Source organism: Cynocephalus volans, chromosome 8 (assembly GCF_027409185.1).
Source record: "Cynocephalus volans isolate mCynVol1 chromosome 8, mCynVol1.pri, whole genome shotgun sequence".
In the NCBI taxonomy this organism is placed as follows: Eukaryota; Metazoa; Chordata; class Mammalia; order Dermoptera; family Cynocephalidae; genus Cynocephalus; species Cynocephalus volans.
This window is the reverse complement of record NC_084467.1, coordinates 111,893,952-111,910,745: the sequence shown is the minus strand read 5'-3', so window position 1 is coordinate 111,910,745 and position 16,794 is coordinate 111,893,952. Positions and strand designations below refer to the sequence as shown.

The window sequence follows — 16,794 nt, the reverse complement described above, 5'->3', positions numbered from 1 at the left end:
TGAGCCTGAAACAACTTGTGTTAGAAAGCAAGAGGTTCTCAAAAAGAAGCTGGCTTGGGGGGCTTGCCAGTTAACTCACTTGGTTAGAGCACATGGTGCTGGTAACACCAAGGTCAGGGATTCGGATCCCCATACTGGCCAGCAGCCAAAACAAACAAACTGGCTTGAAGCAGCTCCTACTGTCCAAATTGTAGACAATTTCAGCATCAAAAGAATAATGACAGAAATATCAATTTAAAAATAAAATTCATGATTCAGTAATGATGCTCAAAATTATAATGAGAGAAAGGAAAGAAGGAAGAAAGAAGAAGGAAGGGAGAAATGAATCAAGGAGGGAAGGAATGGAAGGGGAAAAAAGAATGCTCTTTTCCAGAAAAATGCCAGCTTATATAAAAGAAATCATAGAATTAGAAATTTATAATTTTGCAATTCCCATTGCAATAATTGACCCTAGCAAAGATCATCAATGGATATTAAAACTAGTAGGTAAAAGGTTGTTAGGAAATAGGATGTTCTCAAGATCTCAAAGTATCACCCCACAGAGGGTAGACAGTACCTTTATAATGAAGAGGTCTCCAGTGGCAGTCACCACCTTGAGCAGATGATTATATTTGGCATTACTAATATTGTGATAACCTGACATTATGAGCAAGTGGTATGCAAGTAAATCTTTAACAGGCTCTCCAAAAACACAAACAAAACTGAGCGGGACCTGATTTGTAACATTTGCCAATTTTCGTGGTATTAATATTCCCAGCATGTTCAATTTCAGGCTACCAAAATGATATCAGTTTTCTCAGAGCTGGAAAGAAGTGCTAACAACCAGCTTGCCTATGAGCTGCACCAGCATAACACTGAATGTACTTCCTGGTGTGATGTAATAAGTACACAATATCACCTATGTGGTATTTTTGTGTAAAAAAAAAAAAAAAGTTTGTGTATAATCATGAGGAAATTATCAGGGAAATCCCAAATATGGAACATTCAACAAGAAAACCGGCCCGGACTCACAAAAAGTTCAATGTCATGAAAAATAATAACAAAAAAGAGCAGATGTGCCTTTTCTAGATTAAAAGAGACTAAAGAGATAAACAACCAAATATAATACATACACCTTGATTAACTTCTAGATCAAAACTAAAAAACAGATATAAAAGACATTTTAAGACATTTCAGGAAATTGAAATTTGATGACATTGAATTAATGTTAATGTTCTTATGAGTGATAATATTGTTTTTCTTACATGGCAGAATGCATTTCTTAGGAAATGCATGCTGAAGTATTTAGGGGTCACGTACCACGATGCCTACATCATTCAGAAAATAAAAAAAGCCCCTCCCCTCTGCCCCCATATATGGAAGGTGAGGAAGGAGAGGGAATGAGAGATAAAGAAAATGTAACTAAATGTCAAGAATTGGTGAATCCAGGTGAAGTGTATATAGGTATTCATTATACTATTCTTTCAACATATCTATAGTTTGCAAATTGACAAAATAAAAAGATTTTGAGAAAACATCATCAAAATCAGGGATATCTTATTGCCTCTTAGGCTATTTTTTTTAATTTTTGTTTATTACTTTTTATTTTAATGCAGATTCCTGTATCAAGCCTGAGGGACACAGTCCTGGAACTAGCAGTGTTTGATCAACACAGGAGAAAGTTTGATAATTTCAGTTCACTAATGCTGGAATGGAAATCCTCTAATGAAACACTAGCCCATTTTGAAGATTATAAGTCAGTGGAGATGGTAGCAAAAGATGATGGCAGTGGGCAGACTCGGTTACATGGTATTGTGAAAATTTATGAATCCTTTCATATATTTGCTAAATGGCTGTACACTAAGTATTTCCTTATGGGTGAGGGTTTTATTTTTGATTTTATCATATATCACCTTTCATCTTTGCTCTTTCTATTTTTTAGAAAACATAAAGGTGGATTTCCTTGTTTGCAAAGCTAGGGTCTAACATTTCTCAGAAGAACATTAAATTTTAAAATGTATTGATTGCCTATTATTTGCCTAATACTATGGAACTGTTATTCATTTATTAGCCAATATTTATTGAATGTCTACTATGTATAAGGCCCTCTGCTAGGCACTGGAGATATAATGGTTAATGAGACAGATACAGCCTCTGCCTTCATAGTCTTACAGTCTAGTTGGGGAAGCCAGACTTTAAACATTACAACTAATAATTTGAAGGGCCTTGAGAGCATATAACAGGGAGACCTATCCTAGTCTAGAACAGAGAGGCTACCCTGAAAAAGTAACATTTACACTGAGACCTGAAGAGATGGCAGGAAGAGGAAATAGCAATAATGAGCTGAAGAAAGGAAGTGAGACTGACTTAGAGAAGGGGCAAGAGGCAGTAGATGAGGTTCTAAAAAGGCAACAAGCACTCATGTACAAGCTCTTATCAAGCCTCTGCTTGTGTCACATTTGCTGATGTCCCATTCACTAAAGCAGGTCACCTGGCCAAAACCAGAGTCAAAGTGGGTGGGGACAACACAAGGGCATGGATACCAACAGGCATGATTCACTGTGGGCCATCATTATAACAATCCACCACAAACAAATCCCAAAGGTGAAGATGAACGTGTGGTACAAAGGGTAATGTTTAGGTTTCTGGCATGAGCATTTGGTTGGATGGTAGAACTATTCAGTGGAAAAAGGAACACTAGAGAAGGAGAAAGGAGATTTAACCTATTCCCTACCCACAAGGAGCTTACACTCAGAGAAAGTTTAAGAGTTTAGCTAGAGAACATGACAACATAATACTAAGACCAATAGTATGATATAGTTAGTACAAAAAGTGGCAGAGAAGAAAGAGATGCTCCTTATGTAACAATCAATCACCAAGTACCACTAGTGTTGTCTTCCAAATATTTTTTTGTTTCATTCCTTCCTTTCTAGCTGTACCTAGTATCCTCATCACCTCTATCCTGCATTACCACAGTAGCCTCTTAACATCTCATGTCTCTGCTGCTGTCTAATCCATCTTCCATGCTGCTGTCCAGAGTGATCTTTCTAAAATGCAAATCTGAATCTCTTTCTTAAAATCCTTCTTTTGGCTACTATTTATTGAGCTCTTATGACATGACAGGGACTGCAGTAAGTACTTTGTGTATTTTTTCTTATGTAATCCTCTAACAACCATGATAGATTGGCATTATTATCCCATTTTGTAAATTTACTCATTTATCGAACATTTATTTAGTTCTTACCATACCAGGCACAGTGTTAGGAACTGAGATTACAATAGTAAATGGATAAAGAAGCAAGCGCTCTGATATCAAAGCCTATACTCTTAACCATTAACTATACTGTCACCATATTGTCTTCAGGGACTCCTCGTGTCTTTCAGGATATATTATAGCTTAACATATCAACTCCTGTTTACTTCTTTGACTTCACCACTTTTTTTTTTTTTTTTTTTTTTTTTTTTGGTGGCTGTCCAGTAAGGGGATCTGATTCCTAGGCTTTGGTGTTATAACATTGGCTCCACCTCTTATTACTGCCCACACATACCATACATTTTTCTCACACTCAACAACTTTAAATCCTTAACCATGATAAAGCTTATCATACCCTTTTCCTTTGCATATGTTTTATGTTCTCTTTTCTTAGAACACACTTTTTTTTGCATCTTCACCGGGCTTAAATCTTCTTCTAGAGAATCCAGGAGTTTTCTGTTCCTCTGTATCACCAATCTAAAGTAAATATTCCTTCTTTGTGTTTTTATATACTAGTATGTATGTGCTCTACACATACTTCCATAATAGCACTCAGCACACTGTTTTGTAGTGATTGGTTTTCCCATCAGTTGCCCCTCACTAAACTGTGGGCTTCTTTGAAGGCAAGAACTATGTTTTCCTCTTCATTTATGTATCCTAATTACCTAGCATAGTACCTAGCATATAGTAGGCCCTCAATAAATCTTTGTTGACTGAATGAATGAATGTAGCATCATGATTTTGCCATGATCACCATGCATTGAGGATAAAATAAGAATTGATCTAAGTTAAACGGCAGATTCATGTTTATTAAATTAAAAAAGAAAAGAAAGGAAGAGAGTAAGGAAAGGAGGAAGGGATGGAGGGAGGGAGGAAGGAAGGAGAATGAATGACTAAAGCAGGATCAGATTATGGGAGCCTTCAGATACTAGTTTTAAGAATTTTAATTGATCTAATAAAGAATAATTATCCTTTTAAATTTTTTTAATAAGTGACTGACATGACATTTATATATATAGAACAGTTTAGGAGAGTGAAAGTTTCCAAAGGACTATCCCTTTATTTCTCCCTCCCATTTATAAATCAAATAAAAATTTCCCCATATGCTTGTTGTCAGCCTATTTTTGGACTCATGGAATATCAAATCTGGAAAGAATTTTAGATTTTGCCTGGCCCAATCCCTCATTTAATAAAGAAACTGAGAGATAAAGTGGTTGCTCAGGAATATAGCGGCAGGGTCAGCGCAAAAAAACCCATTTTCTATTTCTTGTGCATTCTCCATTCAGTATTTTTCTCCCCTGCAAAAAAACACCATTTGGAAAAAAATTCGTGCAGCATTTGGCTTTCTGGAGATATTTTTGTATTACATATGTTATTGTTTCTCACAGGGTATTTTTCTGCACATTTCTAGGTCATCAGATCCTTAAAGTACATCAGATAAAAGGGACTGTACTCATTGGAGTCAATTTTGTGGGCTATTCAGAGAAGAAAAGCCCAAAGGTTAGTGGAGATTGTGATATAAGAAATATAAATTAAATATTGAACTTTAAGGCTTTTCTTTAAAGTTGCTCATAACTGATGTAAATCTGAGAACCATTAGGGCCAGCACGTGGCTCACTTGGGGGAATGCGGTGCTGATAACACCAAGGCCACGGGTTTGGATCCTATATAGGGATGGCCGGTTCGCTCACTGGCTGAGCGTGGTGCTGACAACACCAAGTCAAGGGTTAAGATCCCCTTACTGGTCATCTTTAAAAAATAAATAAATAAAATCTGAGAACCATGCACCTCTGTGATCCTGTTATCTTTGGCATGAGAGAGTACTGAAATCTTCTCTTACTAAGCTGAGGAATTAGAAGTTTATTTTATTTTATTTATTTATTTTAAAAAGATGACCAGTAAGGGGATCTTAACTCTTGAGTTGGTGTTGTCAGCACCACGCTCTCCCAAGTGAGCTAATCGGCCATCCCTATATAGGGATCCAAACCCGTGGCCTTGGTGTTATCAGCACCACACTCTCCCAAGTGAGCCATGGGCTGGCCCTGGAATTAGAAGTTTAAACTCACCTTTGTATGGTTCTTATTATATTTCTAGGAAATTTCCAACTTGCCCAGATCTGCGGCTGTGGAGCTGCTCCTGGTGGATGATGTAACTGTATTGCCTGAGAATGCTACTATCTATAACCACCCTGATGTGAAGGTAGAAGCTATATGGGTCTAGTTAGGTGGAATCATATTGGAGGGGAAGTTACTAAAATTAATAGTATAACAATAAAAAAGCTCACTTAATATGTTGAAAATCACTGATGCAGATGTATAACATATATAATAATTAGGTGCACTATCCTTAAGAGTTATGCTTTAATAATCATATTTTTTCTTTTGGGGCTGGCTGGTTGGTTCAGTTGGTTAGAGCACAGTGTTATAACACCAAAGTCAAGGGTTCATACTGGCCAGCCGCAAAAAAAAGTAAATAAATAAAAATAAAAATGAAATAAAATAAAAAACACTCTTTCTTTTGTACATTGACATTAATCTTTTAATCCCATATGGGATTCTTAGGTAGGTAGAAGTTATTTCCTTTGAATTACTTACAAACTGAAGAGAATGGAATATTGTCTGATTTTTCCATAGGAAATATTTAGCCTTGTGGAAGGATCTGGTTATTTTTTAGTCAACAGCAGTGAGCAGGAAATTGTCACCATCACTTATATGGAAGCAGAGAGTGCTGTCCAGGTGAGTTGTAGAGTTACTCCCAGATTGATCATCTCAGACCATAACTCATTCTTAGGAGAATGATTGGAAAAAGTCCATTGTGTGTCTAAAACTTGTCACAAAAGTAACATTTGCCTCTCTTTCTTTCTTTAACCTATGTAGATTCTTCAACCAAAAGTGAGGGGTTTTTTCTACAGCTAGCTACAATACTGGGCAGTTTTTGTTTCTGATTGACTTGAGACAGTATAGGAGACATCTAATTAGAAGATTTCCGTTAAAAGAAGGTTCATTTTTATAAGTTTAAAAGCACATAACTGTGTAGATATTTAAATGTACTATTGACTTTATAATCTGAGTATATGATATTTTCAGCCAGGATATGACAACTCTAAATATGAGCTTACTTCATAGTCAGTATGCCAAAGGATTTGCTTTTAGTTGACTTATAGTAATAACAATAACAACTTATATTAATATGTGTATATATTTCCTTTCCTTCGAAGAGCTCAGAAGAATTTAACTTACTTTAGTCATATTTGCTTTAAAAAGGGAAGATTAAGGGCCGGCCCGAGGCTCACTCGGGAGAGTGTGGTGCTGATAACACCAAGGCCCCAGGTTCGGATCCCATATACGGATGGCCGGTTCGCTCACTGGCTGAGCATGGTGCTCACAACACCAAGTCAAGGGTTAAGATCCCCTTACCGGTCATCTTTTAAAAAAATAAAATAAAAAAATAAAAATAAATAAAAAGGGAAGATTAAGGCACTAGTTGCAACAAAGGATGTGAAAAAACATACTGTTGTGCAGGAACCATAGTCCAAAGAAGGAGAAACAAAGTATCAGTCACCCCAATGCTTTCTCCCTCTTCTAGTGATTGCAGCATATATGGACTTGATTTTCTTCATGAAATCCTTTCCCTGTTCATAATTCAGAAGCTGGAGGTGGTGCTGATAACACCAAGGTCAAGGGTTCGGATCCCTGTACTAACTAGCCCCCCCCGCCCCCCCCAAAAAAGAAAAAGAAGCTGGATGTGTATGTTGGATTCTGCTTGAATTCAGTCAACTTAAATTTTGCTCATTATTAGTTAATATTTTTATGTTTCTTGTGTTTTTGGCAGCTGGCTGGTACAAGCATCGAACCCTGGACCTTGGTGTTTTCAGTATTACGCTCTAACCAACTGAGCTAACCAACCAGCGCATTATTTGTTAAGGAATGTATCTTGCCATGAACTGAAACATCATGTTAAGAGTACATATTAGGCTGTCTGGTTAGCTCAGTTGGTTAGAGCACATCCTTGTAACCCCAAGGTCAAGGGTTTGGTTCCCTGTGCTGATCAGCCACCAAAAAAACCCCCAAGTAGTACATATTGTGCTATACCTGAAACATCTAATATTATCTCTGAGAATTCCCATCTCTAAGGAAGTAGGATGTATTTTCTGCTTTGGGTAAAAATAGTTGCTGTGAAAAAAAAAAATAAAGCTGGAGGCATAACACTACCTGACTTTAAACTATACTACAAAGCTATAATATCCAAAACAGTATGGTACTGGCATAAAAACAGACACAGTGATCAATGGAATAGAATAGAGAATCCAGAAATCAACCCACACACCTACAGCCATCTGATCTTTGACAAAGGCACCAAGCCTATACACTGGGGAAGAGACTGCCTCTTTAGTAAATGGTGCTGGGAGAACTGGATATCAATATGCAGGAGAATGAAACTAGACCCATACCTTTCCCCATACACTAAAGTCAACTCAAAATGGTTTAAAGAATTAAATATACACGCTGAAACAATAAAACTTCTTAAAGAAAACATAGGAGAAATACTTCAGGAAATAGGACTGGACACAGACTTCATGAATATGACCCCAAAAGCATGGGCAACCAAAGGAAAAATAAACAAATGGGATTATATCAAGCTAAAGAGCTTCTGCACAGCAAAAGAAACAATTAACAGAGTTAAAAGACAACCAACAGAGTGGGAGAAAATATTTGCAAAATATGCGTCTGACAAAGGATTAATATCCAGAATATACAAGGAACTCAAACAACTTTACAAGAAAAAAACAAGCAACCCAATTAAAAATGGGCAAAAGAGCTAAGTAGGCATTTCTCTAAGGAAGATATACAAATGGCCAACAGACATATGAAAAAATGCTCAACATCACTCAGCATCTGGGAAATGCAAATCAAAACTATACTGAGATACCATCTCACCCCAGTTAGGATGGCTAAAATCCAAAAGACTCTGAACGATAAATGCTGGCGAGGTCGTGCAGAAAAAGGAACTCTCATACATTGTTGGTGGGACTGCAAAATGGTGCAGCCTCTATGGAAAATGGTATGGAGGTTCCTCAAACAATTGCAGATAGATCTACCATATGACCCAGCTATCCCACTGCTGGGAATATACCCAGAGGAATGGAAATCATCAAGTCGAAGGTATACCTGTTCCCCAATGTTCATCGCAGCACTCTTTACAATAGCGAAGAGTTGGAACCAACCCAAATGTCCATCATCAGATGAGTGGATACGGAAAATGTGGTGTATCTACACAATGGAATACTACTCAGCTATAAAAACGAATGAAATACTGCCATTTGCAACAACATGGATGTACCTTGAGAGAATTATATTAACTGAAACAAGTCAGGCACAGGAAGAGAAATACCACATGTTCTCGCTTATTGGTGGGAGCTAAAAATAAATAAATTCACACACACACACACACACAAAAAAAAAAAATGGGGGGGTAAGAAGACATAACAACTACAGTTCCTTGAAGTTGATACAACAAGCAAACAGAAAGGACATTGTTGGGTGGGAGGGAGGAGAGGGAGGAGGGAGGGAGGTTTCGGTAATGGGTCACAATAATCAACCACAATGTATATCAACAAAATAAAATAAAATAAAATAAAATAAAAAATAGTTGCTGTGATTGTGCTTGGAGAATGTTTGTTTCTTGGGCCAGCCTGTGGATCACTCGGGAGAGTGTGGTGCTGATAACACCAAGGCCCCGGGTTCGGATCCCATATAGGGATGGCCGGTTAGCTCACTGGGTGAGCGTGGTGCTGACAACACCAAGGGTTAAGATCCCCTTACCGGTCATCTTTAAAAAAAAAAAAAAGAATGTTTGTTTCTTTACCCAATTACCATCTTCTTCCTTCTAGTTAATACCAGTGCATCCTGGATTTCTCACCTTGGAGGTCTATGATCTGTGCTTGGCTTTCTTGGGTCCAGCAACAGCCCACATCAGGGTGTCAGACATACAAGAACTGGAGCTTGATCTGATTGATAAGGTGAGAGATGTTCGCTTTATTTCAGAAATGAAGCAAGCCTCATTCTTACTCCCCAGCAGCACTTAATATTGTCTCTGCTCAGCTATTGTGTGTGTATACTATGACTTTTGGTGATGTTAATGGAAATACCTGTCCTTAAAGAACAATATTCCAACATTAAATATGATGAAGATAGAGTGTTAAAGAACAACTTAAAATAGTATGCATACATTAGGCTTATTTGTTCAAAGGCCAAATATCAAATGATTGAAGGAACATTTAGCATGAACAAAAAAATCTGTCACCCTTTAAGAGTTAGACTGTCCTTGGCAGGCTGGTTAGCTCAGTTGGTTAGGGCACAACCTTATAACACCAGGGTCATGGGTTCGGATCCCTGTAGTGACCAGCCGCCAAAAAAAACCCAAAGTGAGTTAGACTGTCCTTGATGAATGAGACACCTCTACTAAAATCTCCATTCTTTTTTTTTTTTTTTTTTAAACTACAAGGTTGAGATAGGCAAAACTGTGTTAGTGACTATGAGGGTTCTTGGCTCTTCCAAACTCCCATTCCAGAATAAATACTTCAGAAACATGGAGCTCAAACTACAGTTAGCTTCTGCCATTGTCACCTTGATGTGAGTACCATTTCAATACCTCTCTCTCTCTCTGCTTAATATCATAAGAATCTCCGTCCTGGTAACCTGGTCAGCTTTCCCTTTTAGTTATTTCAGATTTTCTCCTTTCCTTTTTTGTTATAGTACCTTTCAGTCCCTACTCTCTTTCCATATTCAGCTCTCTACAAAATATCCTTTTGAGGTTCTCAGATGTCTTATGTGGGGGCTTAAATCATGTATGCCACTAATATTTTCACTTTATGAAACTTCTCTTTGGATGCTATCTTTCGAGAGTGCTTCAACCTACAGGACCTTCAAAAATCTGTCTAGAAGCAGAGGTACTGGTATTCCTCTCTGAGAAAGGAGACATACAGAAATTCCAAGGCAATTTAGTATTTACAATTTTGCCAGTCTATGTTTATATTGCCTTTATTCCTTTGGAGCCTTAGAATAAATTTTTGCCCTCAGGAACTTCCTGCTGTTGCCATGAAGTTTGTCTTGACTCTGGAAATTTATTTTCTGATAGTTTCCCCTAACTAGAGTTAAAATGAGCAGAAAATGTTAAACTTCTTGGAAAGATGCATCATTGGCCACTCTCAAAACCCAGTCTTTCTCACATAAAAACACATGGGTCTTTGCAGGCTAATGGAGGAACAGGATGAATACTCTGAAAATTATATCCTTCAAGCTGTCAGTATTGGGCAAACAACACTTGTGGCTATTGCCAGGGACAAGATGGGGAGAAAGTTCACGTCAGCTCCTCGGCAAATTGAAGTAAGGAAATGATCTCATCCCAAATTTGTACTTCATCTTATTTAGCATTGTTTATCTTTTTCTATTTAGTTTGCACAAGTTAAAAATCATTTTACAGTAAAAAATGATAGTTGTCTAACTCTTGCAAACATGTATGTTTTGGTGTTTGTTTTTCTATATAAAAGTAATACAGTTCTTGTAGAAAATTTGGAAAGCCTGTAAACGTTTAAGATGCATAATGAAAATTACCTATAATTCCGTAACTCAGAGGCAAAAAACATTATTAAGATTTTAGGGTATTTCCTTCACTTTTTTCCCCTATGCACATTTTAACATAAATTATACTTTTTTATCTTAATCTTATATCAAAATTATTTCCTTATGTCATTAAAAGCTAATTGTTGGGGGCTGGCTGGTTAGCTCAGTTTGTTAGAGGGCAATGTTATATCACCAGGGTCAAGCGTTCGGATCCCACAGTACCAGCCAGCTGGCAAAAAAAAAAAAAAAAAAGTTAATTATTGGTCATATGTTGATAATTGAGGCTGGGTAATAGATGCCTGAGAGTTCATTACACTGCTCTCTCTAATTTTATATATGTTTGGGAAAAAAGTAAAAAAGAAACTTAATTGTAAACATAATTTTAATGGCCATTTTTACTCCAGTGAGTGGATATATAATAACTTATTTAAGTATTCCCATTTAAATAATTTTTTAAACTTTTTAAAAAATGTTCTGCTGTTATAAATAAAAGTTTTACTTACAAATAAAAATACTTATCTTTTTGTGTAACTTCTTTGTACATAATTACGAATTTTCCTTAGACTAAGATCATGATCATTTGTTATCAAATCAACTCTAGTTAGTCACTGTTGTTGTTTTGGTTTTCTCCTTCAAGGTGTTTCCTCCATTCAGACTTGTTCCAGAGAAAATGACACTGATTCCAACTAACATGATGCAGGTGATCTTAAAGACAGAAAAAAAAAGATTTACTTTTTCTCCTTCTCTCTCTCTCTCTCTCTCTCACACACACACACACACACACACACACACACACACACACACACACCTCTTCCTATTGGCCTCCTCATGGCTACTCCTAGCCAAGAACAACTGGATCTTATAAAGAAGGAAATTAGTATTTTCCCTGATCCACGATGTATATGGTATAAACTATCTCTTAGAGTCTCATGGATCATGTACAGCGCTTCCACTTCTGCATTGAGTTGATGTGGGATATGAGGGAAGGTAAGGAAATCAAGTTGCTAGGACAAAATAGCTAGCCGGTTAGTTCAGTTGGTTAGAATATGGTGCTGTTAATACCAAGGTCCAGGTTCACTCCCTGTACTGGCCAGTCACCAAAAATAAAAATTGTTGGAAAAAAGAGATGTGACTTCCTCCCCATGACCCAGGCATTCACTGGTATGTTTAAATTTCAGGTGATGTCTGAAGGTGGCCCTCAACCCCAATCTATCATTCAGTTCTCTGTCAGTAATCAGACTGTGGCTGTCGTTAATAGGAGGGGGCAAGTTACAGGAAAGGTGGTTGGCACAGCTGTGGTCTACGGCACCATCCAGACAGTAAATGAAGATACTGGCAAAGTCATTGTGTTTTCCCAGGTATTGGTTCTTTGCTCTGCTCTGCTTCTACTCTTCCATATGGGAACCATATTGGGGATGGAGGGAGGGGGATGCATGAAGAGGGTATCAGCATCCCAGGAAAACCCTTTTAGTCCCCCTTATCAGGCATTCTCTTAATCAGGGATGAAAAATATGTAATCCTCAATGAAAAACCCACAGAGTACTTGGCATTGTTGTAAGACATGGTTCCTAACTTTAAGGAATTCTTTAAAGACAAAAGCATATCTATGGTATAAGGTTTTTTTGGTTGTTGAATGCCAAAAAACCACAAACTAGTTATTATAAGCATCTCTGTCACCCCACAGAAACTCCCTCTTAGCCTAAGCTTGCTCTCCACCCTGTTGAGCAGGATGAAGTACAGATTGAAGTTGTTCAGCTAAGGGCTGTTAGGATCCTTGCAGCTGCAACTCGACTCATCACAGCTACTGAGGTCAGTATGGTGGTTCTATTCCGGGTTCATTATTCTGATAATGCCAGCTGGTCAGAATATACAGCACAATGCCAATTTCTCTTTTTATTTTTATTTTATTTTATTTATTTTTTTTGAAGCTTTGCACTATCAATGCATAGTACTAATTTTATTGTATTTATTTTTGACTTGATTATATATATATATATTTATTTATTTATTTATTATTATTTTTTTTAAAATTTTATTTTGTCGATATACATTGTGGCTGATTATTGCTCTCCATCACCAAAACCTCCCTCCCTTCTCCCTCCCCCCTCCCCCCCAACAATGTCCTTTCTGTTTGCTTGTCGTATCAACTTCAAGTAATTGTGGTTGTTATATCTTCTCCCCCCCCGCAATTTCTCTTTTTAGATGCCAGTTTACGTCATGGGAGTGACCAATACCCAGACTCCTTTTTCGTTCAGCAATGCCAACCCTGGGCTCACATTCCATTGGTCCATGAGCAAAAGAGATGTATTGGATCTAGTGCCCAGGCATTCAGAGGTATGGATTTATCTGTTTATTATTTCACCTTAGGGATCTTGATATTAAAGGTACTTCATTTCATCGTAAGTTTTAGACTCATTGACTCACTTTCTAAACTACACAATATTGTTACTTTTTACTTTTCCTATTGTTCTGTGAATTCTGGAAAACTAAAAATCATATGAAGAATCCAAATTTGAATACTCAGATAATAATATATAATGTTTAATATTTTTGCTGGAAAGAGCTCTCAAAGGCAACCTTTCCTTTAATATTGTATTTGTTGTATAATGTTGTAATAATGTATTTGTGAGCAGATGACATATGAGAAACACATGATGAATATAAAGTATTATGCACAGTTTAAATATATAATCTTTTAACATGTTGAGACACATATTTGATTATATTCATAATCATGTTTGTGCTGCATGATGGGCAGTTGACATTAGGTGGATATGGAGGGCTGCAGATGGCACTGCAATGCTGAGCGGGTTCCTGGGCCCACCCCACTGGGAGATAGAGAAGAACTGGATTCCTAGGGTGGGCATCTCAGGCACTGTGGGTGCCATGGGGGCTGTTGTGGCCCACCAACTGGAAGCTGGTTCTGGAGGGGTGCCTTCTATAGATGGCAAATTTAAGAAGGACAATTAATTAAACCTCCTTTCACAGTTCCCTTTGCTATCTAGCGGTGCCAGCTTTTCAGGACCTGCTATGATCTGGAACCATGGAATCCCTCAGAATGGACATCGAGGAAATCCACAATGCAATTTAAGATTTTATGTTTCCAGGGCTGGCTGGTTAGCTCAGTTGGTTAGAATGTGGTGCTAATGACACTAAGGTCCAGAATTTGATCCCTGTACCAACCAGCTGCCAAAAAAAAAAAAAAAAAAGTTTGTTTCTGAAAATAGCTTTGATGTTTTCATGCACATAGCATTAAACCTCACAATGAAACCTGAAAAAGTAAAAAAAAAAAAAAAAGTTTGGTAAGAATCTAAAGTAAAGTTTGCTACAGACAAATTTTACCTAGTTCATAGTATTGTTACCTGAACATCACTGAGGGAACCCACCCAAGGTGGTCTGAGGACGGAGGCAGCCACTTAGGTCTGGGCTTTACCTTAGGAAGAAGGGACTTGGGGCCAAGGTACCCAGTCAGTCAGAATTCAGTGATCACGAGAACAAAAAAATGCAGTAGACCTTGGGAGAGAACAGAGGGGTTACAGGATCTAGAATTAGGAGGATGTTTCTGGAGCCAGCTAAAAAGAAAAGATGAAAAATCTGAAAAAAAATCTATTTGTAATCTTTCTAAAAATATCCTAAATTTATAATTTAGGGAAACTGGTGGTTGTGTCTTCTGTCAGGGACTTGCCAGAGCCTGGCTGTACTTGAGGAGGGATGGAACTGTACTTAGTTTGGTAAAATTCAGGGTAGGAATTTGGCTTTTTTTCTTGAATAGCAAATAGGGTTGTGTGAAAGGAGGGAATGGCCTAGACCTTATCCTCTGTTCTACTTTTCCCTTCCTTCAATTTTCTCATCTAAAGCATCATTCTTTTCTCTAGCAGAATAAATAGTTGAGAGCCATACAAGTATTTTCTCTTCCTGCCTCAGACCCAGCATGAGCAAATTGGGTGATGAAATGGGTAATAGAAGGGTCTTCTCACCCCACAAGGTAGATTTCCTACACTGTGGAAATACTACCATTTATTTATATATTTTTTTGCTCTGATTTTATTTATTTATTTATTTTATCATTACACAATGTAAGCATTTTTTGTGGCCCTTTACTCATTTCTCCCTAATCCCCTTTCCCCCTTCCCCTTTTTCACCTTTAGTGTCCTCAGTTCCATTCTCTCCTTTTGAGAGTTCAAGGAATTATTGTGATTGCTGTATCTTTTTTTTTTCCCCCAGCTCCCACTTATGAGTGAGGACATGGAGTATTTCTCTTTCTGTGCCTGGCTTACTTCACTTAATATAATTTTCTCTAACTTCATCCATGTTACTGCAAATGGCATAATTTCATTTCTTTTTATGGTGGAGTAGTATTCCATTGTGTATATATACCACATTTTCCTTATCCATTCATCCATCAGTGGACATTTAGTTTGATTCCAACTCTTAGCTATTGTAAATAGAGCTGCTATAAACATGGGAGTGCAGGTATTCCTTCAACATGATGATTTCCATTCTTTTGGGTATACACCCGACAGCGGGATTGCTGGATTGTATGGCAGTTCCATCTGTAGTTGTTAGAGGAACCTCCATACTGTTTTCCATAATGGCTGCACTAATTTACAGTCCTAGCAACAGTGTAGGTGGGTTCCCCTTTCTCCACATCCTCACCAGCATTTGTTATTCTCTGTCTTTTTGATATTGGCCAGTCTAACTGGTGTGAGGCGATATCTCAGTGTGGCTTTGATTTGCATTTCCCTGATGCTTAGTGATGTTGAGCACTTTTTCATGTGTCTGTTGGCCATTTGTATATCTGCCTTTGAGAAATGCTTATTCAGCTTTTTCCCATCTTTTGATTGGGTTACTTATTTTTTACTATTAAGTTGTTTGAGTTCCTTCTATATTCCTCGTATATTATAGGATGCATAGTTTGCAAATATTTTCTCCCATTCTGTAGGTTGTCTTTCTTTCTTTCTTTCTTTTTTTTTTTTAAAGATAACCAGTGAGGGGATCTTAACCCTTGACTTGGTGTTGTCAGCACCACGCTCTCCCAAGTGAGCTAACTGGCCATCCCTATATAGGGATCCGAACCCATGGCCTTCGTGTTATCAGCACCACACTCTTCCAAGTGAGCCATGGGCCGGCCCTGTAGATTGTCTTTCCACTCTGTTTTTTTTTTTTTTTTTAAAGATGACTGGTAAGGGGATTGTCAGCACCATGCTCACCCAATGAGCTAACTGGCCATCCCTATATGGGATCCGAACCGGTGGCCTTGGTATTATCAGCACTACACTCTCCTGAGTGAGCCACGGGCCAGCCCTTTCCACTCTCTTAACTGTTTCTTTTGCTGTGCAGAAGCTTTTTAGTTTGATATAATCCCATTTGTTTATTTCTCCTTTTGTTGCCTGTGCTTTTGGGGTCTTATTCATAAAGTCTTTGCCAGTCCTACTTCCTGGCTATCATTTATTGATTCATTTGGATTAAACAATTATAAACCATTTGTGTTTTAGCATGAAACTTTCTTTTAATCAACTGATTGAGATCTGCACAAAGGAAATGGGAGTTTTTGTGTAGTAGAGGAGGGAAATGTGATTTTAGAACTTGGGACTCTGTTGTGAGTCGACAGATAGAAGAAAGGTCTTGAGGGCTCTGGAAAGCAAGAAGGCAAGGGAGATGGAAAATGAAATGAGCTCCAAAAAGGTAGGCAGGTGCCTACTTCAATATTTGCCTTAGTGTCAGCTCTCCCTTCCCTATTGCCAGAAATCTGTCAAGTTCTAATCTTCCTTATCCAGCCTAGACTGTAATGATGAGTGAGGCAAGTGGGGAGATGGTCAGCCAGTTTTAGCATAGTCCTAAAATAGGAGCTTCTATTTCTTGACCTCATTCTTCCTTGCCACCACCCTGAACTAGATTGCCTCACTTCTCTCCCATCTCAAGTTCTACTGTCTGAACCCA

At 37.8% G+C, this 16,794-nt stretch overlaps 1 protein-coding gene across 2 annotated transcripts in view; it reads left to right on the top strand.

The window, feature by feature from the left end:
• Window positions 1–16,794, top strand: part of NUP210L (nucleoporin 210 like) — a 103,228-nt gene that overhangs the window by 66,281 nt on the left and 20,153 nt on the right. For both annotated transcript variants that reach the window (XM_063104965.1, XM_063104963.1), the window contains exons 17-27: window positions 1,596–1,788; window positions 4,644–4,732; window positions 5,327–5,431; window positions 5,866–5,967; window positions 9,123–9,251; window positions 9,737–9,864; window positions 10,485–10,617; window positions 11,492–11,554; window positions 12,033–12,212; window positions 12,583–12,663; window positions 13,057–13,188. In XM_063104965.1, the coding sequence (XP_062961035.1) occupies window positions 1,596–1,788; window positions 4,644–4,732; window positions 5,327–5,431; window positions 5,866–5,967; window positions 9,123–9,251; window positions 9,737–9,864; window positions 10,485–10,617; window positions 11,492–11,554; window positions 12,033–12,212; window positions 12,583–12,663; window positions 13,057–13,188 (1,335 nt within the window). The remainder of the gene's footprint in view (window positions 1–1,595; window positions 1,789–4,643; window positions 4,733–5,326; window positions 5,432–5,865; window positions 5,968–9,122; window positions 9,252–9,736; window positions 9,865–10,484; window positions 10,618–11,491; window positions 11,555–12,032; window positions 12,213–12,582; window positions 12,664–13,056; window positions 13,189–16,794) is intronic.